This window comes from Clavelina lepadiformis, chromosome 2 (assembly GCF_947623445.1).
Source record: "Clavelina lepadiformis chromosome 2, kaClaLepa1.1, whole genome shotgun sequence".
Taxonomy (NCBI): Eukaryota; Metazoa; Chordata; class Ascidiacea; order Aplousobranchia; family Clavelinidae; genus Clavelina; species Clavelina lepadiformis.
The window spans coordinates 14529859-14547700 of NC_135241.1; the positions used below are offsets into that span (position 1 = coordinate 14529859).

General features: G+C 36.3%; 1 protein-coding gene across 2 annotated transcripts; it reads left to right on the plus strand.

Annotated features, from left to right (window-relative positions):
* The first annotated feature begins 6416 nt into the window (after window positions 1–6416).
* On the plus strand, window positions 6417–14747 carry LOC143446165 (SWI/SNF-related matrix-associated actin-dependent regulator of chromatin subfamily B member 1-A-like). 2 transcript variants are annotated; one of them, XM_076945686.1, is made up of 10 exons: window positions 6417–6569; window positions 7344–7455; window positions 8377–8433; window positions 10850–10982; window positions 12350–12490; window positions 12823–12950; window positions 13510–13679; window positions 13855–14045; window positions 14194–14325; window positions 14555–14747. In XM_076945686.1, exons 1-10 carry the CDS (start codon window positions 6468–6470, stop codon window positions 14583–14585), a joined length of 1197 nt encoding a protein of 398 aa, XP_076801801.1. In that variant the 5' UTR covers window positions 6417–6467; the 3' UTR covers window positions 14586–14747. The 2 variants fall into 2 exon arrangements, with proteins under 2 accessions (XP_076801801.1, XP_076801802.1); XM_076945687.1 differs by lacking the exon at window positions 8377–8433.
* The last annotated feature ends 3095 nt before the right edge of the window (window positions 14748–17842 follow it).

The following is a 17842-nucleotide window of genomic DNA, read 5'->3' on the forward strand; positions in this document are numbered from 1 at the left end:
GTTGTCTGCAACCTGCATTTCTTGTTACCTCCGCCACCCCCAAGATCTTACACAACTAACTGTCCAGCTGGTCTTATAGACTCAAGTGGGAAGCCTAAGCAGATAATGAGTATCTTGTAAGAAAAACCTTTGCTGGCAGCATATCAAACAATTGCCAAGACCTTTCGGAATGCACGAAGGACGCTGAGGTGATAAGGACTATGTTTAAAACCGCAATCCTAGCATCTCCTACCAGTGAGTGCGGATAGAAACGGCTCGATGTGGCGGCGAGGAATAAAGAGAAAAAACCATGGTGACGCCAAGACCTGGGTCAAAGAAGCTATTCGATCAAAGACCGTTTCTAAAGGCTGGCTATATGACAGGTCGTCGTCTGCTTTGCGAACTCGGTACACTTTGGCGCAAAAAGCTGGTTCAAAGAGCAGACCTAGAAGAAATTTGGACAAAAGTTAAAGTTATGGAACCACCAATAAAGTATTCTCGTAGACTATGGACTTGTAATGAAATGGTTGTTTATCGTTCCTTATCCTGTAAGGGCGACCACTTCAATTACAATGTTTGTCTGTTGAATAGTTTATTGTCCTCGAGGCAAATGAGCCTCAAGGTCGTTATTTCGCTTTTCTTAATCTTAGAATTAATTGTACACCTCGACAACTTTATATTCTGATTATATTGAAGCTTCTTTGAACGAATACATCAAGATAAAACATTGGTACAGCAACTACAGCATAAAGACCTAATGTTGCGGCGTTGATCGTAATAACAAGAAGAGACTGATAAGTGATAACTCGTACTGCAGGCACAATAACCAGGGAAGCAATCGATTACGTCACGCAGTGTTATGCTTCGCTGATTCGATAGATGAGAATTCTATGTCTTACAGTCTTACACAATTTTATATTACATTAATTCATAATATTATCACAGACTATTCTCGCTGACTTCGATAGCCTATCTGTTGCAAAGCCTGTTAAAGACCAACAGGGCGGCCTCCCAACCAAAGAGGAAGATATCCTTGGTATAGAATCTATAGATGGAAAGAGTACTATATATTTCTATATGCTCCCGCCCCTACAGTAATTAGTACATTATTGGTGATTCTGTATTTATCATTACGATGTAGCGCAATTAGGTCAGGCGGTCAAGCTAATAAAACAACTGGAAATTAATATGTGTTTATCTGACTGTAGCACTGTATGCAAGTCATTCCTAGGACAACTACTAATCAGCATTAATCAAGCCTTAAGATGAGATTTTTCATAAAATATCGAGAAAAAAACGTAAATGCCCTCAACTTCATTCTCTTTCTCGCCTGACTACAGGAATGACAGCTGGCATGTGAATTTGACGGATATTATCGCAATGTGTCAAGTAATACAGTGCACATTACAAATGTCACAGAGAAATTCTCTAGCTGACCCGCATGTGTCAAGCGGTATGGGGTTCAGGTTGTAGCGGCCTGAGTGGCATTTTTAATACCATTAGCCATTAGGCTACATCATTTCTTGGATAAGTGTTTTCCAGTTATTGATTGAAGTTTATGAACTTGTTTTTTTTGATAACACTTCAACTGTCGTTTGATATTTGGAAACTTACTCTAAATAACTTCATGTGAAAACTCCTTTTAGTACGTTCCCAGGTTGTTTCCAGCACCTGTGCTGATAAGAAATCTTTATTGCAAATGCCCGCTTCTTAACTTTATACTGATTGTATTTATCTACTCGTCAGCTTTAACTGCATGTAATTCCCATTGGCAACACATTGTGTTCTTCGCTGCACATGATTTGAAATGCTCCGTTTTTCTTGTGGAATATTTTCACTCCCATCGCTTCACGTTTTATAAGCTCGCACTTCTACCGGCGACCAGACGGAGAGATACAGAGAGAGTCATATGAGCTTTCTACGCTAGTCATGGTGTTTGCAACTCAATAGACATCTTATAAGCAGTGGTATTACTATGTTTTTGATTATGAGTAATATTGAGAAAGTGTACAGCACCTACAATAAAAAGCTTTTCTTGTAAACTAGATCTGTTGTAATATTAAAAGCTTTCGGCTGACAAGAGGTTAGAGTATTCTAACCGCACGCAAAAATAGAGTCAGATAATTAATTCAACAGGTAAATTAAGTTAACATAATATAAGTTAAGACAGATAAGCTCTGCATCTGCATTAATAAGCTCTGCAAGGTAAAACGCCCAGAGATAGGTAATTGGGTTTTATCATCCCAATACACAAGAATGGTGGCAAGAAACAGTGTTCTACTTATCGGGGCATCTCTCTGCTTAGCCTACCTGGTAGCCTAAAGTATATGCCAAATGTTTTCAAAAAGTAATGACCTAAAATAGTTCAGTCACATTTTGAAGAGTAAACACACAGCGTGGCTTTCGTTCCGGTCGGAGCACAAAAGATCAAATTTTCACTATTAAGCAGCAAGTTTTCGAAAAGTCTTGGGAATTAGTAGAAGATGGCTATGCCTACTTCGTTGACTTCGATAAAATGTAAGATCGAGTTACTTGAGGAAAGCTATGGAGAATACAGCAAGAAAAAAAATAAAAAAAATAAAAGTTATTTTGAAAAAAAGTACCGAATCTCTGTACCGAATTATTTTTTTCAAGAAATTTCAGTCAGTCCCAAAACTCGGTACTTTTCACGTGATAATTTAAAAATATTAATAAGTATGGATGAAAGAACGGAGAAAACCTAGGCTTACCATACGTCCCGTTTTAGCCAGGACAGTCCCGCTTTTAAAGGCTTTGTCCCGGCGTCCCGGTCAGTCAACTAAAAGTCCTGCTTTGGCATTTAGTCAGCCAGCATTGCCCCACACTACACGAATATTAGCATGCTGTGATTGGTCTGATTAGCCAACTTGCTGAAGAGCAATGCTCGATGCGTGTTCTTGTTTCGTTGTGTTAAATGTGAGAGTAATTGTTACGTCATTATAGCGGGTAGTTGGTCCAGTAGTGAGTTGATTGTTAATAGTAGGCTATTCGCTTGTTCAGTAATAGTAGGCTAGGAGGAGGTGATCTTTTTGCAATTAGGTTATTGAAAGAACTTATTTCCTATGGTACCGGTACTTGTTTGCATTTTCTTCTGCAAAAACCATTTGAATGTGAAAGCCCTTATCACCTGCAAAATTAAAACCAACTTTTCTTGCTGTGATTTGTATGAGAAAATAAAGTCGAATATAGACTTCTGGAAGAAAGTATTGTCTACAGAAAAGTATGATTGGACGACTATGTAAATTTACAAATGCCTGAACATTGTTTCGTTTCCTAGTAAAATCCATTATTTTAGTTTTTCTTAGTGTCTTACTACTTTAGTCATCCCTCACGATAGGAATCCAAAATAGTTTCATAATCCTAGTAAAATATGAACCACATTTATCTGATAGGGATCGTTGTTCTGAAGCGTCCCGGTTTTCAATCACAAAAATATGGTAAGCCTAAGAAAACCGGATGTTAAAATATTTGAATCTCACCACTGTATTACAGTACATGGTACTACCTACTACGTCTACGTTTTTACGGTTTAAGGAAACCAACGAAATTTCCTGAAAATCGGGTAATAAAACTTCTGGGAGCAAATCGTTTGAAACGGCCTGTGACATAGGGGAAAGATAATTACCTCGGTGCAATAGAAGGTACATTTCGTGAATCTTAAGGGAATTCAGCAAACTTGTTTACATCGTGTAAACTTATCCCAGCTAACCTACGTCACCAATTGTCGAAAAACTAGTATAAAATTGGATATCTGCTAAATGAAGTTTCCACGAGAGTCGGGTGTTCTTTTGTATCCAATTTCTATTAAAAAAATCGTTTTATTCATTCGCTACTTAGGGGATTTTGTCGTGCTTAAATTTACAAGTATAAGCAAGCCTAATGAAGGACAAGTCCAAAAACAGGTCGGCCTCAAATCAAAAAGTAGTTGGCTAGTTGCCAGTAAGCATACTGTTGAAAGGATTTTTAATGATAGGCCTATGTAGGCCTAGTGGTTAATCAGTTACTGCCACGATTGTATCGCAAAATTGGCCTTCTATTATGACGAAGACAGCGGTCGTTAAGAAGTCACAATGGAAAAACAATAGGTAGCGTCTATTTTATCAGCAGTCGGTTACCGAATTTGAAAAAACTACCTAGGTAAACGTCTAGTCAGTTACGCAACTGGTATTTTCTTACTTAGGTAAACGGCGGCCGATGAATTAGGCCTAGACACTTATTTTGCCTCCGACCGTTTGCCGAAGTAGGAAAATACACATGCAATGACGCTAGTAAGTAAATGAAAATATATGCTAATTTTAAACTTGAAACGACTTACTAATATTTCCAAAGTGTAAATTAACCTAAAACTAATCACCTCCGGCCTAAACTCTAACCTCTCATGACTAAATTAGGCCAAAAATATTTTTGGACAAAAAAAAACAGTCAAATAATAGCAAAATTCGTACCGGGACCTCCAGCATTACCAGCCCCATCGTCAACTACAACACCACTGCATTGCTTTCTTAATGTCTAAAACGAGAGTGATAAACCCATCAGCCAAAATCTGCTGATCACCGTATCGTAATTCAATGCATGTCGGTGATTAGGTAGTCACTTCAAAAACAATACTTGATAACTGGGTATTGTTTTTTGTTTGTAATATATAGTTCCGGCAAGAAAGTTCATGCACTACTTTCTGCCTTCGAGAATGAAATAAGCGATAGTTATTTACATCAATGAAACATTACAAAAAAATTTTGTGTGACCGGAGAGGATACAACATACCGGTACCATTTGTGGAGTAGTTTTAAATGGCTGAAACCATAAAAGTAAATAAAATTGCATGAACTTAAGGAGGCAATTCAAAAACAACATTTTTACCAGAGAAGATTCACCATTCAGCGGGTAGCCCTCTGGTTCCATATTACAAGTATTACATTGACTTCATGCAAATTTTTCATGGGTTAATTGCCAAACTTGTGTTCATTCATTCGAAGTACTGTAGTATGTAACAATTTTCCACATAAGAAGTAGGTATGGTGTATAAGCCTACTGCTGATTTTTTGTGCTAGTGTAAATGGGCTTATAGGTCTGCTGTACTTTTGGGGTTTTCAAAAAACAAGGTTAAAAAAATCTGCTGCTGAGCACTGGGTTATGCAGGATTCAAGATTATTTTTAGTTAAATCAAATTGCATTTTGTTAACTTTGTTGCAACCCACTAGATATGAAATGTTTAGATTCTAGATTTGCTATCTCCATTCTAGAAACTATCAGGATTCTACTTCAGCCATCCTTAGTGATAGGCCTAGCAGTTATAGTTGAAGCATCCCAGGAGGCGCTACAGAGAATTACTGATTGAAGATTACTTCTTGACCATGAATAGCCACCCAACTAGATGTGGCCAATAAAACAGTGAAACTGTGTAATCTAGAATCGCATGTAAATAAAACGTACTTTTGATCGTGCATCTGTAAAAAAGTGAAAATGTATATACAACCTTGGTCATATCATGTGATGCTGCCTTTAGTTAAAATAAACTTTAACTTAAGTTATACTCACAGGCTGTATTTCATTACAGCACGTGTATAAAAGTAAAAAAAAAACAAACCTAGTTTTTATGCAACATCACAAATTTTCAATCAACGACTGATAAATTGTGATGGTTGGTCGGTGATATGCCAAAGGCCATTTGACAATCATTCCATTTTAACTATGACTGACTGACAACACTCTAATTAAAAATCAAATCGTCTGCATTTATATTTCGGTATGGGAGTATAAGTTAACTATAGATCACTCTAAAAAAGTCTCAGGGCCAGCTGTAAAGAGTCGGTGGTCGGACAGGAGGTTAAACACCGCTGCTTTAGAATGATAGATTTAATGTGCAGCGATGCAAGCTATCTCTTAACTCTTTTTGTCATACGTGGTCGTGTCCTAACTGGACGTAAGCTTTGTTAGAATCTTTAATTAGTAGAATATAATTTGATGCTGCCTATTGAGCAAGTTCATCCCTTAATATAGTTCTAAAGGTAAGAATGACTTCCCTTTCGTTTAAATTAGCTTGACACTTTTGTAACAAATTTGATAAGCAATAGAATTATAAGAAATAATCTTTTGTTCTAGTCTAGTCTAGAGGAGAAAAAGTGGAAAGTATATAATCGTTTCCAGATCCTTGACGACAAAGTCCGTGTCTAATTCAAAATATCACACCGAGTTCAGTGCTTGGGAGAATCAGTGGTTACCAATACAATACGGAAATTTACATAAATTTATTTAGAAAGGCATATAATAGTGGCCGAAGCATTGTTGCTTGACGTGGTTTTTGCTGTTAAGTTGGATATATTATATATCGGTATGTATGCATCGCACCTGGTGCATGGCATTTCTTGTAGCCCTTAAAAGAATAAATTTAGCTGATGGTTTATAACTTTTGCAGATCTGTCACTAAAAGTGGTACTGGTATTATTAAATATAGACTGAGTTGTTGTGCAATGTCTAAAACAAATGATGGAAATACACCAAGAACCTTCGGTCAAAAACCCTCTAAGTTTCAGCTTGAAGAGGGTGGGGAATACTATATGATAGGTTCTGAGGTAAGCATTGCAGAGAATGGGAAGAGTTGCAGCTAAGCAAGTGCAGCAGAAATCGCTTGTAGTGTTACCTATAAATCAACCCCTGAAAAAGTTACTTTAAGCGAATTTCATTATACATGAAGTTAAGGAAAATGGCCACAGACGACTCCATGTAACAATTCTTGTTAATTTGGCTATTACAGTTCCATAAAACGACAATGAAATATAGTCAAAATGTAGGCCCTTGCATGATGTAATAGCCTATATGCGTATAAGCCCGTACACAAACCAGTGATAACTTAACAAACACAATGATCCTTTTATTTAGATCAACATCACAGACAGCACAGTAGGCTTACACATGTTTTTATGCAAAGCCACTTACTTTTAAAGAAAATTAAAGATCGTTGTTTGCTTTGGTTTTCGTAAACATTTTTCTACCAGTTTTGGCCTATGAATGTCCATATACAGACACTTTAAGCTCAAGGAGTAGAAATGTGGTATGACTGTAATCAAAGTTTTTTTATACACAATGCCAATTCTATCTAAAACATACGGTTTGCAAATGGGACATTGCAATAGATGTTATTATACCTAAAATGTCACTATAATCGCAGTCAATATAAGCGATTTCTACTGTAAAATGTTTCAAAGGAACTGCTCTGATAATCATTATCACCATTATTCTAATCTTGGCATAAGAGCTTTTTATAAAATTTGAAAAGACTTTCTTCGTTGTCTGTAAATTTAGCCCAGTTTGTCATTGTCATTATATTTCTATTTAACAATGTGTAGGTTGGAAATTATCTTCGCTTGTTTCGTGGATCTTTGTACAAGCGTTATCCTTCATTATGGAGAAGAATGGCGACAGCAGAGGAGAGAAAAATTATTGCCTCACGTTCACCAGGTCAGCAGATATGCTCATTGTGACACGAGACTAAATGAAAGATTGTTGGATGTAACCATTAGCTGCATGACTTTGAATGGTCAATTAGAGTGTGAATTTAATTTATTAGTAATTTGTGGTGTACCTGTGTCCTTTTTCATAGTATTTACCAGTGGTGTTAAGTGTGGGGATTTCATGAAGGGTGGGGCCAAAAGTTCCTAAAAGCTGGGTCAAAATATCCAACGTTGGTCCATACTGCTCAAAGTAGACGGAGCGCAAACAATTCAGGCTTTTGCACATAAGAAACTACTATAAATGTCTCAATGAAATATTATTTCTTATTTTTACGTACAAGAGCGGTGTGGTTATGGTATACAATTTTGAAACGATATATGAGATAACCGCTTACTATAGGTTTCTCTAGGCCGAGTAGGTTTGAGTTGAAGTAGTCGCAAACAAGATGTGGCGAATGAAAAGGAATGAAGATTTTAAAATGCCTATTGTCCCAATAAATTTGGTTTTTGAGAGGAACATGGCCCAAAAGCTCCTTTAACCCCGAATATGGTAAGTGCTCATTTCCGAGTGGCTGCCGTGTGCTGGTCACATTCCCATGCTACGCCACTGGTGGAGATATTATGATATGTATAATAAGCTGTTTTAAACAATTGAACTTTTTACTCACAATTCAGAAGGCGAAAGAGAAATTTATTATATTTGAGTGATTTTGAACCTATAGGCAGGTAAACTTTATGGATGTTTTTCCACCATTCTGAAGAAGGCACTCTCCTTTTCGCCTTCTGAAAAGTGAGTAAAAAGTGCTGCTGTTTTAAACACAAAAAAAGAAACAAGCACTAGCATTGTGTGTAAGATACCAGTCTGATTAGTCAGTGAATTTCTTAGTTTTTAAAGTATGTTTAATTGCTGAAAGCAGCTGTTTGTTAGATATTTGGGCAAGAATACTGAAGAGAGCAATGAGGCAAAGATACAAGAGAGGATTAAGTAAGGGTTTGCCAGACAGTGGTAATGAATGTGTAGGTAGAAAACTTTGTAGTCAGAGATAATCAGGTGTGTTTATGAATTAAGTTAGTATTGTGTTGCCTGCTATATTCCATGTTTTTATACTCGGCATGTTAAAAATTGTGTATCGTGTGCATGTACTTCAAACCAAGTTACTGTGTGAGACTACATTGGTGAAGGTTATCAATTTATCATGAAGGCCATTAATGGGAATGGCTGATTTTGACTTACGATGAAAATTTATTTTCAGTTATCATTTTGTAGCCTTGTTCAGCAAGGCATTTAAGGCATTTTAGGTTACAGCATTTAAGCATACTGCTGAACTGTTTTAACATATCTGTCTATCTATGTGTAATATGCAAAACTTAGATAAAAAATATATGCGTTCTTGAATTGCTTGCCATAAAGAAGTTGCATTGACAAAAATGTATATATGTTCAATATCCTTGTTACTGTATTTGAAGTTTTCCCTGTTTATAGGATCTTCTGTGCTGTTTGATTAATATTCTACTGTAAATCTGGTTTATATAAATTTTCTGTTTGGTGTAGCAGATTTGGAAGCTTGTTTAAAGCAATCTATTTGAGGCGTGGCCGAAAAGTATCGAATGTTTTTCCTATTACGTATGAAAAGTAATGAGCCTCCAAGAAAGTATACAACAGAAACAACTTTGGGCGCTTTTATTTTTCTACACAATCTCCAAATAGAGAAACACACTTGCTCCAGTGGTGCTGGAGTGCCTTTATCACACTTCAGGGACTCCCCACTTAGGGAGTTCAGAAACCCTTCCACGGCATTCATGACTTCTGTATCATTGGCAAACATCGGCCAGCCAGGGCTTTCTTCATGTTTGGAAATAGGTGAAAGTCGGAGGAGGCAAGATCGGGTGAATAAGGTTGGTGAGGAATAATATCGAACCCACAATAATGAATTGTTGCCATGGCAACCCTCGAGGTGTGAGCAGGTGCATTGTTATGGTGGAAGAGGACACTCTTGGTAAGCATTCCTCGCCTTTTTTGACAGATATTTTCTCTCAGACACTTCAGAAGATCCTGTCTGCTACTTGTCGATTTGACAATCGGCGATCTTCCATTACTATATTAAGAACAAGGTTGATGTTTTCCTCGGTGGTGGCAGTTGATGGTTTCTCTGGCCCCTGCTCATCTTCAACAGTTTGTCTGCCTCGCTTAAATTCAGCCACCCAGCGTTTTACTGTAGCATATGAAGGGGTATTGTCTGCTAAAGTATCCTTCAAATCTTCCTGGATTTGAAATGCCAATTTCCCTTTCAAATGAAGGTATTTGATGACAGCGGAATACTCAGTTTTTTTCATTGTTAAAAAAATACCAACGCACTTTAAATCAAATACTCGGCGAAACAACAACAAAAAGAATTTGTAACTTTGAAGAGTTTAAAAATATTCATAAGAGGTTGAAAAATATAAAAAAGTTGATGAAACGTTCTGTTTGTACACTTTCTTTGTTAGGCTCATTACTTTTCATACACCCCTCATACATGTATTTCCGTTTGCCACATGAACAAAGAGTTTTTGGTTTGAGTTAACTTCACCTTTTCTGCAGTGTATGAGAATTTTGGAGCTGTTTTTCGCTCTCCATGCTTTAGCATTATTGATAATCATGATATGTGAGTTTTAGCGTCGAATAGAGATACTGCATGACATACTATGTAAAGTTCGGTGTTAAACAAACTGTTATAGTCAAGAAAGTCCAGCAAGTTTTTACAAAATCTGTAATAATTTGTCTTGAGATGTAGTACTCACTTGCAATGCCAGTTCCAGTTTTCCAATTGGAAGCATTTGCCATCAACAAAGCTGAAAAAACAAGTAACCCAATAATGTGAAAATCATACTGGCTTGCTTTTTGACCAACATGGTTTTTTGTGCATTGTGATTACGCTTTTTGGGTCAGACTTTGTCGTACCTTCGATTTGAGCAGTGACTTACTTCCGCCTTTTTTAATTGAAAGCCATGGGAAACTGAAGCAGATTTGACACACTGAAAGAAATTTAAAAAAAATGAAAGTAGAAATTCATAGCATTCCAGAAAAATTTTTCAGAGATGTTGCTAGCAATGATATAACTGCTCCGAGAATTGTGGTAACTTCAAGGTGGAATGTTTTTAAGGGCTATGAAACAAAATTTGGGAAATGTTTAATATTGCGTTTTTATGATCAAACATCAGATTCTTTTCAATAAGACCTCGCATGTAGCAATTTTACATGAAGTGCAAAAATGCATTGGCAGGGAGTATAGTGCAAAACACTTAATTTTAGTGCCATATAATTAACGAAGTTAGAATAGTATGTACTGTACTCTATATTTTTTATATATATACGTTCTCGGAGACCTGGATATTTACCTTTAAATGGTGTAATTGTGTAGATATCGGGCATAGCAGCTTGGCAACAAATGTTTCTCTGCTGAAAGCCAGTGAGGTCGAAGATGTCTATGAAGGAAATGACAGCCAGTACAAAGCCTCATCAATATCCAATGCAGCAGATATTTCAATTTCTCGGTACATGATACCATATTTGTTGTTTTTGATTTTATTGGATGGTGCAAAATGTAGGTGTAATAATACCAGTTATAATTCCTACTTATACAGTGCCTACAATGAAATAATCTCACTGCACAAGGCATAACATAGAAAAAATTAAAATTTGTTTGGTAAATCCAATATTTTAAGCTATATTTGAAAGTTTACATTAGTTTTGGTAATAGTCAACCAAAATGCCACAGTTAAAAACTTAAGATTCTTATTATATAGCTCAGATTATATTGGTGTTGAAACTACTCTATACAACTACCACTGTACCATACACCTGTTACAACACAATTTTATTGCTTATACCCATGCTTGCACATTCACTAGTGCCCACATTTTTCCAGTGATGTTTGTATGAAAGAAGTACAACTATGTGTAGTTAATACTTCAAACACTAGTTTTACACCAAAGTAAGTAAAATAGATACTTTTAGTACAGTATTACAGGCAATCATCATTTTAATCAAAACTGTATGCTTTTAAAAGGTTTGTTGATGTTTTGTTCCTTACCATTCCATTTCTAGTGTTTCGGGTCCGTTTTTTCATTTCTTACTGTTAGTCCTTAACAGGCAAACAACTTATATTACTATATTTGTTACTGAGTACCTAAATGCATATACATTCATATGTACTTGTGTATGCTGTTTACTGTATAGTTTAAACTATAAGCGATTGGTTGAAATGCTTTGGGGCAAACCATCTATACCAGGGGTGTCCAACCTTTTTGGCCAAAGGGCCACATGCGATTTACGAATGATTGCGCGGGCCATTTGAGTTTTAATGCTAATTTCTAATTAAAACCCTCACACCAAAATTCTAACCTTACAAGAAATAAATTGTGAAGCAATAAAATTAACTTGAACAGTTGTGCATCCCTGCACTAGAGACTATAGTATATTATCTATCTATTTATTCTATTGCTTTCTTATCTATTATCTCTACTATCTATTGCTGTATTATAGACAAAGAAAGCCAACAATAAATGCCAATATCTCGAAATGTAAGTTCGCCATAAATTACATAGGCGATTCAGTTGATAAGTCATTTGGAAAATAACCGCGTGGGCCACTCAGAACCTTCCCGCGAGCTAAATGTGGCCCGCGGGCCACGGGTTGGACACCCCTGATCTATACCTTCTTTCAAACTATGCACTATGTACAGATAAAATGTTGTGTTAAAGATAGGAAATGCATAATGTATTGATTTGTGTCCAATTTCGTTGCTCAGTGCTTGTCACTATGCCTTTTTTATCAAACTGCTACATACTGTACATTCATTTTAAAACTGCTCAGAAAAAATTTTAGATAACAGAACAGAGTATTGTATAATTAAATGCAGCGATGCCAGTAAACAGAAGCGCAGCAATCAATGGGTTCCTACCTTGCCAAGCAGTTCTTATCATCTAGATGCTGTTCCATGTGCAACACCAATTACACATATTCCAAAGAGTAAGAAGAAAATTAGAACCTTTCCATTTTGGCAAGTTTTCAATGTTTTTTTTTTATATAGTTACTGTTAAATTACAAGTAAGATTTAATTATGTTCTGTATTACTATTTTTATTAATACTATTAGTTGATATTTTCTCCTAAGTATGGAGATCAATAAACTTCCTATGTATGGAACAGTTATTGTAATGGTATGACCACCAATCCCATGATAGTGCTTGGTCAAAAAAAAAAGCTATGTAGTAAGCTAATTTCACTTGTAAATGATAAGTGAAATGATGCAGATATTGGTTGTAAATGCTTGTGGAATGTTTACAAAATGTGAGAGGTATTAACCGCATTACAACAGCTACTTCTTTGCTAGCTATGACGACCGAGGGCCAGCTGCGATACATAGTAATGCAGCTCAGCCAGAAGTGCTTGTGCCAATCCGGTTAGACATGGAAATGGATGGACAAAAACTGAGAGACACTTTTTGCTGGAACAAAAATGGTGTGGTTAACACTTAATTATTATTTTGTTTTCGATTTTACTTAATTTTTTCCAAATGTACATTAATTGTTTAATTAATTCAAACACTATACTGGCATAGCCATTTTCACTCTGGTAAGGGACTGGAGTATAGCCGAAAACATATTAGGTAGTCTTTTTGTTTTTGTGAATTTTTTAATTGCAACTTGTATGGACACTGGACATCCATGTAACATATTTTCGCCCATCTTCATTCTACAATGACCAAACTCTAATACTACTGTATTAGAGATAAACTGAGTTGTTTGTCAGCGTTCAGCCTTTTTTTAACTTTCTTAATTGTGTGTTATGTATATTGTTTGGTGGGCACCCTAAATGTAGTATCAAATTAAGTATTGGATGAAGCTAAACTTATTTTCAGTTTAGTCACAGAATGCTGTATATATCTTAGTTTTCTTGGTCCGCTTTATTGTACCAGAAAAGTATGATTTTGAAATGAATGAGTTGATTTGATTTTGACTGATAAGGACTTGCTGTTCAATAATTTTTACTTTTGACTACATTTTAATTCTGTTTGCAGAACAGCTTATTACTCCAGAAATGTTTGCTGAAGTTCTTTGTGATGATTTAGAACTAAACTCCTTAAATTTTGTTCCTCTCATTGCTCAAGCAATTCGTACACAAATTGAAGCATTTCCATCTGATTCCGGAATCTTATCTGAACAAACTGATCAACGTGTAATTCTTAAGGTAAAAAGCTGATGCTTCAAGTTTGTATAGTCTGACTCAGCGCAACTGTAATAATCAAGTATCAAGGATTAACTTTTGATGATTTTACCTCATGGTAAAAATTTGAGCTGTGTGTGAGGCGTGTGCACAATTATTTTTCTTAAACGTAACTAAAATGATTCTATTTTTGTAAAAGCTAAACATACACGTCGGGAACATCAGCTTGGTGGATCAGTTTGAATGGGATATGTCAGATCCAGACAACAGCCCAGAACAATTTGCAGTAAAACTTTGTCAGGAACTCGGGTTAGGGGGTGAATTTGTAACTGCAATTGCATACAGCATCAGAGGACAGCTAAGCTGGCATCAGCGTACTTATGCATTCAGGTAACTTTGTTGCTATTGCAAGGACATTTACTATATGCAGCTAATGTGTATGTGGAATGTACATTTTTATATTTTATAAAATCGATGTGGATGTGTAAGTTAAAGGGCCTTCAGCTATAACCGAAACAGTGGAATATTGCTGTTGCAGTGAAAATCATCTGCCTGCTGTAGATGTAGCGTTGCGTAATACAGGCGAAGCAGATCAGTGGTGTCCTTTCCTTGAAACCTTAACTGATGCTGAAATGGAAAAGAAAATACGCGATCAAGACCGCAATACAAGGTAAAAGAGTATAAGTGAATAACCATGTATTATTGTATTTACTTAATTTAACCAGTCATGAAACACTTTGTCATTTGCAATTTGGAAGAAAATTGAATGTGATAGTAGGAGGTCAAAATCCATATTTTAAACAAGTTATTGCTCAATACGTGTTGTGTACTTTCTGTGATTAAAGCAAAATTCCACCACTTTTGCTTTTGTTTCTAACTATGCAGCAATTGTTTTGTAGGCGTATGAGGCGTCTGGCCGCTGCTTGGTGACGATAATCAACCTTGATGCGAAGGATTACCACATAAACCAATATAATTGCACTTGCGTACTTGTTGGTGAATCGGATGTGATGAATGCATTGTCGAGAAAAACGAAATGCGGACGTTTTTGTTTTCCAGATTCGCAAAATAAACAGAAAACGTGAACAGTCAGAGTCGAGTATTTGTCTTGTGCCTCGAATTAATTGTTGAAGGTTGTCCAAGTCCACAAACGACGTTACAAATAAATGGTCCAAACCAGGGGCGTCACAAGGCACCCAGCTGCCCTTAGACAACTTCCTCTGATGGGCCCCTAGAGGGAAATTTTTCTTTTATTCAATTCAATGTGACATTCAATTCAAATCAACGCAGTTCTGTTTTCGCTTTACTGTAAAGTTGAAAGAGCGCAGTCGTCTCTTGTGAGCTTCACGCAACTGAAAAACTTGATGTGCTATTTGTCAAGGGCCCATCGGTGCCGCGGGGCCTTAGGCGTTTGTCTAAGATAGCCATATAGTATAGTTACGCTATTGATCCAAACAATGCACAAGGTCATTTGTGAAAAATTGTTCTTACTTCTCGAATGGAATGGTTTCATGACAGTAGTTTTAGTTAGACTTGTGATGATATTATAATTAATGTAATATGCGGGTTAAATAAGATTTGGAATTCTCGTCTTCAAGTATCGAATCGGCGAAGCATAACACTGCGTGACGTAATCAATTACTTCCTGTTTATCGTTTTAAAGTCGTGCCTATATATTACGTGAGTTAGTCACAGTTATTCATTCAATTAAATTCAATTCGCTTACTAAGAAAATTGCTGCAACTTGGAGTTTTTATGCTGTTGCTGTGCCAATGATTTGTGAAACTGCAATCGTTCAAACAAGGATCAATATAATCAGTTTATACAGTTGTCATTCTTGTGAAAACTACTGTTGAATTCAATTTGAAGAAGTTCAGTGTCAAGTTAGACAACTTTGTTGTCATCTTCATAAGACAATAATTCGTTAAGGTGAACAATTAAGTCCAAGGTTGAGAAAAGCAGACAACGACCTTATGAGACTCATATATCATCATCCGCAATAAACAATTCGACAAGCAAATATTGTAGTGGAGTGGATCAACCTGTCAAGTTCAACAAACATAAACCAACCATTCCATTACAAGTGTAGTGTTATGCTTCGCTGATTCGATACTTGAAGACGAGAATTCCAAATCTTATTTAACCCGTATATTACATTAATTATAACATCATCACGGACTTTATATGCATAAATTTGATACGACATTTCGGACATTTTGTATCACGAGATCTAGCCGCACGTAGGATACCGACCTGGTAAGAAGTTAGCCGGCAGGCAGTTTAGTAGTAACATGTTTGGTGTTTTTTGGTGCTAGTTCACTTACCGGTCTACCATTATTGTATTGATACTGTTGTTTGTTTTCATGACAGATACCCGTATGCTTCCATCTCAAAAACAACACAAAAAAAACAGTTTTGTTTAACTAATTACAGTATGCGGTCAAATTTCTGTACTTTTGCATAGTTTCATGCTTTTCATCGTCTATGACTCTAGTTCGATGTGTATGATTACGATTGTTTATTACATGAAGAGAATCATATCAACAAGGGAACAAGATCAGAAATGTTGAAATAAAACTATTTCCTGTTAGTAAGGAAGATATACGACAGCCTGCAACCTTTATGGAGTTACGGCAATTTTGAACCTGTTCCAATGGTAAAGTTATCATGTTCTTGATAGGAAGACACGTCTTTAAGGAAATTATAACATGTCAACCACGTAAAATGACATGAAATCTGTTGAAGGCTCCAAAAAGTAGAATGTTATTGCTCCACGAAGAGCACAACCGCCAAATACGGTGATAAAAGTGAAATGGTTAAAATACTAAATAGCCACTACAACATGGTTAGTGACCTTACACATAATGGTACGAAAACGCAAACACAAGTAACGTTTCAACCGTTTGCAGGTTTGAGGCTGAGGGTAATCAAGAATGGCCTGCACTTTTACCTGAGCAGGTCGTATACCTTGGGAATTTATAGGATGGCCAAGGTAGTCAAGAGACGTGTGGTTGAATTCATATTTATCTAAATTCAGCGTTAGCCAAATACATCAAAACGTTGAAAAAGCAGCTTAAGGACAAGGTATTCTGACAGTCTATCACTCCCAAAGAAAATATCATCGAGGTAACGAATATTCCCAGATGCTGCAGAGGACGTACCACTTCTCCTATGAGTTTGGAAAACGTCCGTGGAGCGCCGGATAAATCAAACGGTAGCCTTGTATATTCAAATTGTTCAAGAGGACAAACAAATGCCGTTTTGTAAACATCTTCCGAAGCCACACAGATTTGACGATAGGCTGCTGCCAGGTCGAGTTTAGAAAAGACAGTCTTACCATAAAAAACATCAGAAAAACTATGTAAGAATGGAAGGGTATAACAGCTGTCGATTGTTTGTTTATTGACCAATTTGTAATCAACAACCAGACCAGGTAACCCCATAGTGGCAGGACGCCAACCGCCACAAACTGAATATATTATAAGTTAATTGAAAGGTCTGACTCCTGATGAAGGCTGACTGTTCTTCCCACTAAGCGCTCAAAATCAGAACGCCAGAAAGACTTCTATTAGAAATGTGCGCTGTAAACAGAACAAAAGTAAATATAAAAAGCATCCTCACTACAGCATGTGCTAATTAAAATGTGTACTTCGCAAAGTCGCCAGGATAAACGAAAACGTAAAGTAACTTACAGCAAAATGTTCCAAAAAATGAATAAACCTCTTTTTTATAAATTCAGGATAGGCTACTTAGTGTGGCCCTGGCCGTCACACTATTTTGGTGCAGTACAATTTCTGTTTTTTTATAAAAAGTAAAATACTTCAGGCTAAAAAGTTATTTGCGTTCAATGGCAGAAGTGACTGTGATCTTAAAAAGGATCAATAGATTGCAAAGAACATGTTTTCTGCTACAATAACAAATGACTATCATATAGGAGCCGTCAAACACCAAAAACTGCCATAAAATCTTTGTTTGTTTTATTATACAGTAAATTTACTAGGAGACTGATTACTCGAAAAATCCTCCATGGAGCTCTCTGAAATTTTGCATGTCAATCTAGTATTCTTTGAACTACCATTCCATAAAATGCCATTAAAAAACCATGATTCAAACTTTTTTTACAGAGGCGCAAAAAAAAAACTAGAATTTTTGGTCTAAAAAAAACAATTTTAGCTACTTTCATGCTA

Bases quoted from the DNA above. Each gene is read 5' to 3' on its own strand.
- LOC143446165 (XM_076945686.1), top strand. From the start codon at position 6,468: ATGTCTAAAACAAATGATGGAAATACACCAAGAACCTTCGGTCAAAAA. The intron at 8,434-10,849 runs GTAAGGGTTTGC...GTAATTGTGTAG, and splicing joins AAGATACAAGAGAGGATTAA to ATATCGGGCATAGCAGCTTG. The intron at 12,491-12,822 runs GCAAGTTTTCAA...CTTCTTTGCTAG, and splicing joins ATTAGAACCTTTCCATTTTG to CTATGACGACCGAGGGCCAG.